At 36.4% G+C, this 7,650-nt stretch overlaps 2 protein-coding genes across 2 annotated transcripts; one reads left to right on the top strand and one right to left on the bottom strand.

The window, feature by feature from the left end:
• Positions 1-277: 277 nt before the first annotated feature.
• LOC113295991 (BTB/POZ domain-containing protein At5g17580-like) lies at positions 278-2,507 on the top strand. Its single transcript, XM_026544315.1, has 4 exons — positions 278-315; positions 397-469; positions 696-2,210; positions 2,388-2,507. Exons 1-4 carry the CDS (start codon positions 278-280, stop codon positions 2,505-2,507), a joined length of 1,746 nt encoding a protein of 581 aa, XP_026400100.1.
• Positions 2,501-7,398, bottom strand: LOC113299628. The gene is made up of 13 exons (XM_026548692.1): positions 7,060-7,398; positions 6,398-6,469; positions 5,849-6,117; positions 5,687-5,761; positions 5,345-5,403; positions 5,087-5,216; positions 4,604-4,700; positions 4,318-4,384; positions 4,115-4,213; positions 3,934-4,023; positions 3,498-3,652; positions 3,083-3,184; positions 2,501-2,924 (listed from the first exon to the last, which is right to left on the bottom strand). The coding sequence occupies exons 3-13, from the start codon at positions 6,099-6,101 to the stop codon at positions 2,831-2,833; spliced, it is 1,221 nt and encodes a 406-aa protein (XP_026404477.1). The 5' UTR covers positions 6,102-6,117; positions 6,398-6,469; positions 7,060-7,398; the 3' UTR covers positions 2,501-2,830.
• Positions 7,399-7,650: the final 252 nt, after the last annotated feature.

Below are 7,650 nucleotides of genomic sequence, written 5' to 3'. Positions count from 1 at the left end.
TTTCAAATGTTCAAACATAATTCACCCTATAATTTTGAAAAGAATTAAGGACTTAGTCAACTAAGAAAAAAAACGGTCAAAAAATACAGTTAGTTATTGGATCCATAAATTTAAGCAAGGTAATTAGTCATCACCTAAAATCATGTTTCATTTTTTTCTACTAATCACATTACTCTTAATCTCATAAACCCTAGACAGTACTAAAAGACATAGAGTGATTTAACAAAAGTTAATTAGTTCCACTAATTAGTACAATCAGGTATAGTTATTATCTAATATGGCTACTCAAGAGATCATCAAAGATTCTTCTTACTGGTAAGTTGATAACCTTAATCATTCCGTTCCATTTTCCTCAAATTCATGTGTTTGTTATTAATTGATTCATTGGTGTTGCAGGTATAATAAGTTCATTACATCTCCATCAGATGTTCGTTTTCGCATTCATGGAAAGCATTATCAACTAGATAGAGTAAGATTAATACACCACATTTTCAATTATATCTGCATTTTTTTTAATTAGGAAATTAGTGTGTTGAACATACTTTAAACTCTACTAGAGAGCATCTGCCTTACTTTCTCTATGTGCTTGTTGAATTAAACGATTGCATATTCTTGTTTATGATTTTGCATATTCAAATGCAACTTGGATCTTCATCGCATTATTTTACATCGATTATTTATTACTGTCATTGCAGAAACTTCTGATAGAAAAATCACGTAAATTTGCTATGCTACTGAAGGATCACAAGAATGAAGAACTCGCAGTTCCTTTTAAGAACATACCAGGGGACTCCACTGCCTTTGAACTTGCCATGAAATTTTGTCAAGGCTATGAGCCAAACCTTACGGCCATTAATATCGTCCCAGTCATTTGTCTGGCTTTCTACCTTGAAATGACTGAGGAGCACTGTCAGGGAAACCTATTAGACAAGGCATTTAACTTCTTCCACTTGAAAATCCTTCCTCACTGGAACGAATCTGTCAAGGCTTTTCAGACCATGGAACACCATTTTGATTTTGCAATTCATCTCGGTTTGGTTGATTCTTGTTTAGAATCTTTACTTTCAAAAGCCCGTGATAATCCTCGCCTACTTGGAGAACCATTCAAGAAACCAACCCTCAGTGACACTGGTGCAGATTACAGACCGATTGTAAGGAAGAAATTGTTTACTTCTAATCAGCAGGCGTCAGAAGCTTTAACATTGTTAAGTCTCCGTCTTTATGAGCTGATCATATCGAGCATTATTCAGAACGGGGTTCAACCGGAATATGTGGCCGCTTCTCTTTTCAGGTATGCAGAGGCATGGGCTACAGTTAACATCACAGGGGAAGCAGTTGTGGATTCTAAAGATGTCATTGAAACAGTAGAGAAGCTTTTGCCTGATGACAAGATAGTACTCCCTTGCAAATTGTTGTTTGAGATGCTGCGGACCGCAATTTTCTTCCATGCTAGTCCTAGCTGTAGATATGGATTTGAGATGAGGATAGGAAAACAGCTAAATGAAGCTTTGGTCGAAGATCTCTCGACTCCTTCTCAAGGTTATGCAGCTGAAGTGCAATTTGATATAGATTGTGTCAAAAGGATACTGCAGAATTTCTATGCCAACTATACTTCTTCAGAAAGTTCGGGGCTGATCAAAGTTGCTGAGCTCATAGAAGATTACTTGGCCAAGCTAGCTGATGATGAAAATCTCACCAAGGATTCTTTTATATCCCTCTGTGCCATATCTGTTGCAACAACAATAGAAACAAAACGATACTCGGATGGAGTATACCGAGCTATCGATATTTACTTGGACAGACATAATTACCTGACTGAATCAGAGAAAGAAGAAGTTTGTCAAGGGCTAGATTGCTCCAGGATGTCGGAAGAAGCCCGCATTCACGCTTCGCAGAACTCGCGGTTGCCATTAAGGGTGGTGGTGCAGGCATTGTTTGTTGGTCAGCTGCACCTAAGAGACGTTATCACCACAAGGGTTGACAATTCAGATAATGGGTCTAGAAAAGAAGTGATGGTTATTGGAAGCGAGGAAAGTGATGAAGCAAGGATAGAAATGGATAACGGAGTGATTGAGTTGGAGAACGAATGTGACAGAATGAAGAGACAGATAGAGGAAGGTGTGGTGAAGGAGAAGAAAAATAGCAGGTGGAAGGCATTGAAGAGGAAGTTTGGGTGCATGAATGGTAGTCATGCCTGTACCAATTGCCAAGTTAAGAAGAAATCCTTCTCTAGAAATGGTGCCTAGTTTATGCAGCTCTATCTATGCTAAGAGAAACAAACGTCGGTAATTCCACCTCCAAGACAAATCAACTATAGATAGCCTAGTGCTGACTTGATATTCGAATTTATTATGATGTTTGGATTTACTATTCCCCTGCAAATGCAGGTACATTTGCGAACCAATTTGTTCCGGGAATTGCAGATGTTGCATGAACTGGGAGCTGTAAGTGCTCGGAAAGTTGCACAAATTCAGGCAGACACTGTAAACAGGATCTTAACTTCATAGTTGATTAAACAGTTTTATTGCTAATCTACTATGGAAATTATGCTTATCTTTGAATAAACTTAAACAACTATTGTGTACTTGTACAAAGAGGCTTTCTCATATCCCGCTAAAAAACTATGCATCTCACTATCCCAGTATAATGGGAAAATACATAAGCAAAGGAAAGAAGAAAGGAACAAACACCATGTAGAATGTTCATAACTTCATGTAGATACTGCTAACACTTGTATGGTAGGTTCCGACTTGTTTTGCTTCAATATTTTCTATATGTTCTCTTCAATTCAGGTTATTCAAAGTATGAAACCAGATTCCCGAAAGAATTCTTAATTCCATAATGGATCATTTGGTGGAAGCTGATATTCATCTGGTTTCAGTGCCACGGAGAAATCTGGCAACACTGGAGCAGTCTCGATTACCCTGCAACCAAAACTAATTCGATCAACTTCATGAAAGAAATACTCTTGTTGTATGAATGAATATAACATGGTTGTATAAAACTGTGCAAATGTAAATGTGGAATTTTATGCATGAATTGGATCAGATATGCAGTGTAAGGTAAATTATTAGTTTCAGACCTTTCATGGCTGTAGAGATCTTGGTTAATCCGGCCCTTGCTGGAAGCGTCTTTTACAATCTTCTCTGAAAGATACTTCATAGTTCCCCAAATAGGTGGATTTCTGCCACATGAGATGGTAGTTAGAAGATATTGAGCAACTAAACCTTAAGAATTACTAGATTAATTGGTAATGCAACTAATTTTTTTTTTCTCATTTAACAGTTTCTGGGGTGATTTATTGTCTAATTGCTCTTACTAATATTGACGAAATTATAGCAAGTAGTCCTACAATATTTGGCAAGATATAGGAGAACATGCAAAATAAGAAAATAAAATAACTTGGAACTTGATGAAAGATAACCAGACATCATAAAGAATGAACTAATCCATAAGAAATTTCCAAAAACAAACTCAAGAGAGGCGTCAATGATTACTTTGATATAGGTGGAGTTGTATGGAAGGCTTCACACTCCTTTTTATTTTCTTTAAGAAACTCCTCTGCGGCTCGAAGAGCTGATACAGCCATCAAATGAGATTTTTCTGTGTTTCCCTCATCAAGAATTAAGCCATGGTAATAGTATGCTGCAGCCTGAAAAACAGATACACGGGGTACTTCAACTAAGATGCAGTTCTTTCATGAAGTGACTACTGAAATTAAGATACGATGTGGTAACACAATAGAACATCTTTTCGTCAAAAAAATTAATGAAAAACATCAGAAAAGACATACAAGGAATGTAACAGTGCCTTTAGGTTTATCAGGAGTTGAGTGCCAATTTATGCACAAAATTGAAGAAGATGTGACTTTGATATAACAGAATTAATGACTATGAGGATGAACGAGAAAGTCTGGTAACTGAAAAGAGGTACCTGTGCTTCGTCATATTTCCACTTCACATAAAGCTGATGTTTTTCACCCCACACACTTGTTAAAGGAAGTTTCACAATGTTGTCATGAGCCTACAGAAAACAGCATACATGAGTAAGCATAAATCTTGTAAATATTATATCCTAATATCTTCTCATTTGAAGAAAACAGCATTATAAATACCTGATGCCAGTATTTAACCATTTCACATGCAAGCCTCCGTTTGACTGCAAGGGTGGCCTTAGTACAATCAATTGCCATTCCAAGTTGGATATCAACACTCTATTACATTCATAAAAGAATAGTCAGGACTTGGTATACTTTTATCCTATAGTTTTGTTTGATAAGTCATCTCCGCAAAGAAACATATAATATCACACAAATACCTGGCCTAATGCTTGTTGACAAAGTGCTTGGAGCACTCCTTCTGCCAAGTCTACGGGAAGATCTTTCCTGTAGTTAAAAAGTAGTCGAAATGAATTTAGTATAACTCCTTGTGAAGGATACGTAAAGTTTGTTCAACAATCTTATTTGTCCAATTATACCATAATGTCAGTACATATAATCCTAGGTTTTCTTTTTCACTACAGGTATAATTATACCATGATGTAAGATGATAGAATTACGCAATTAAAAATTACAACAGTGAAAAGAAATGAAAATCTACAAAACCTGAGTTCAGCCGGTAGCTGAGGAAGGACATGGTTAAGAGCAAAATCCAAATATCCTGCTCCCTTCAGGAAAACATCCACTGAATTTCGTTTGCTTTCTGCGGGAAAACAAATGAAAGATGAAAATTGTCATCTCAAATTCTGGTTATAGGAAATACCAAATACAGCAAGGAAAGCATAGTATAAACGTTAGTAGCCCAACCAACTGTAGGCACGGCTGGTGTGGTCATTTTCCTTGAGAATAGATTCCAAACACCCTGAATGGTATTTGTTACTAATTCCAGAGTGAAAAGAAAAATGGACTGATTAAAAAATGAGTTTCTAGTCTTGTCGCAGTCCTCACCCAAAATTTGATGTTTGCATATATTGACCACATCCACAAGAAGTTTTTTTAGCTCTTGTTTGCCTAACAACTTCTGATTCAGCAACTATGTAAAGTAACAAACTAGACAAGTAACAAGGCCACAAAAGTAGATAATCGCACCATCTGTTTGCTGACAGCCATCGGAAGATGTTTTAGGAAGAAGTGATAAATTGGCCTGTGAGAAAGATACCATAGCCATCAAGTGTAAAACTGACAACACCTCATACCAAGCATTTGATATTGCAGTTTCCTGCAAGAAAATAAATAAATAGTCATAAACACTTGAGAATTTTTCGTAGGAGACAGGTAAAATGAACAAAGAAACAGAAAAAGTGAACGAATAAAGGAATTGAAAACATGGGCTGAGCAAATTCTTACTTCAGTGTCATCTTCTTGATTAACCCAAACAAATTTTACACTGTTTTGTAGCTTGCTTCCTACAAAGAAGTAAAGAAAATATACCATGATGCAAAACGTCACTAAAATTTCATTTTAAATGCTGTGCATGAAAGAGAATTCCAGAAAAGATATTATGTTCTGTATTTTATTTATTTTTGCAAAACATCCTATCTAGAGGAACAAACATCTGTGAAGCTTGATCCAAACTTGCCTCTGGACATATGAAAAAGTGTTTCTGACTTTGCAGACGCATTAAATACTAGTGACACGTTCTCTTAGTGTCCAGTGCTAATTGACATAAATATGTAAAGCTTTTTGTACCTTCTTTAACTAAACCCAAAAGAACTGGTAGGTAATCTTCAAGAGACTGCTGGAGATCAGACAACATTGAACCTCCTGCAGAAATAACAATTTCATGATACTCATGTACGTGTTGAGCTATCAATTTATACAAAAAGCAAAGGCTTCATAGACTCCACAAACCGTGTTGTGTAGCCGCTTTCCTCTTTGGTTTAACAGCTGTTTGGGCTTCTTGACTGGCCAGGACAACTACTCGAGTCCTAAGGCCAGAGAGTCGCTCTATTAAGCTTTTCGACAAGTTATCACCAAGCGACTGAGAAAAATTGACCGGTTTCGGAATTCGCAATCCAGGAACGAAAACAACCAACTCCCCAACATTTTTAGGGATCCTTCTATTCTGATCGACATCCTCTAATGTCGACAATGAACACCCCATATCTTGAGTTTTATATCTGCACAACACAATTTAAACAAAGGTAAAATCTCCCAACAAGTGCAGATTATTTGTCAACTACAGAACTAGACAACAAATAATCATCAGTTAGCATAATGTTAAAGTGCCGAACGGTTGAAAGAAGCTGGCAAAGGTCACGAGAAAAGTAGAAATCGCAACCAGCTAAACAAGACAATTGGCAGTTCACGTGCTATATTAATAAAAATTTCACAGAGTGATTCAATGATTAATACACAATACATGGAAAAAGAACATAACAAATCTTAGTCAATGCTTACCTTTTCGCCTTATAAAAACGTCAATTGAAGCACCTTCCAAACTCTTTTCCAGTTATCCTCCTCACTACAGCACTGATACATAAGCCAAAAAGTCAGCACAAACAAGTTTCTATCTTAAGCTGAAATAAAGATTCTATCAGATAATGCATTTTAGTAAAAAAGAAAGGAACTTAAAATTTGAAGTCATAAGAAGAAATGCTAAATACAAGTAGTTTGGCACAAAAGTAAAGATAACGTGATTCCAGAAAGTTGTTGGAAAAACACAAAAGTGGAAGAAAAAAAGAGAACCAGAATAAACAGCTTAATAAGGGATTGTTTGGATCTGTTCACTATAACACTAAAAAAAGAAAGCCTTTTCTTTAGCATTTTATAAGTTTTATACTCTTTGCCACTCTTATCAAAAGTGAAGATCATAACTACTAATAGCATCATAAAATGCTCAGGATAAATCGGAGAGGAAGATACAAATTCCAAACAGGACTTAACTCTCTAGTAGTTCAGAACACTGAAAAATCTGAGAAACTCGTAGTTTCAGAGTTCAGTAACCTGGATTTCAAACAATTATGCCTTATACTCTTCAAAAGTTGAGAATCAGATATGAATTCCCTCTGCTTTCCCACTCAAATTCGATCAAATTTACATCCAAAGAGAAAATTTCTTACCAATTTCAAAACCCCACAATTCAAGATATTCCCACAAACATACACTTCAGTAATACATGAAGAATTGCGCCTAAATTGTGAACTCGAAATCCGCTCACACAACTAATTTTCTTCCCAGAATTCCTGAAAGAATGAAAATTCAAGGGAGGGAGATGAAATCTGTGGTTTTAATTTCTGTGTGATTGCAGTTGATGTAGTTAAGTAGTGTCTCAACTGGAAGTTTGGTGATGATATACTACTAGTTTTATTTCGTTATCAGGCGGTCTCTATCGTCATGGGCTGTATACAACAATAGTGGGAAAGGCGTGTGTTAACACTCATTAGATCTTACTCGAGATTTCGTCCAGATGGGTGGAAAATCTCGACCTGACTTATGGAGGATCAATTTTACCATTTTGGGTACCTAAATACAGACCAACGCCCTTCAGTACTCCTCCACTACTTGGAACGATTTTGTTTTTTTTGTTGGCACCATGGTTTTATTTGAACGATTTTTTAGGGACCATTTTTTAGGGACCATGATTTTTTTGACGGAACATGATTTTATCAGGCAACCTTCCCTATAGTTATAAAGGGTGATCTAAAACGTTG

Source organism: Papaver somniferum, chromosome 7, assembly GCF_003573695.1.
Source record: "Papaver somniferum cultivar HN1 chromosome 7, ASM357369v1, whole genome shotgun sequence".
Lineage (NCBI taxonomy): Eukaryota > Viridiplantae > Streptophyta > Magnoliopsida > Ranunculales > Papaveraceae > Papaver > Papaver somniferum.
Note: the sequence above shows the minus strand (reverse complement) of the source record. Positions and strands in the feature narration are given on the sequence as shown.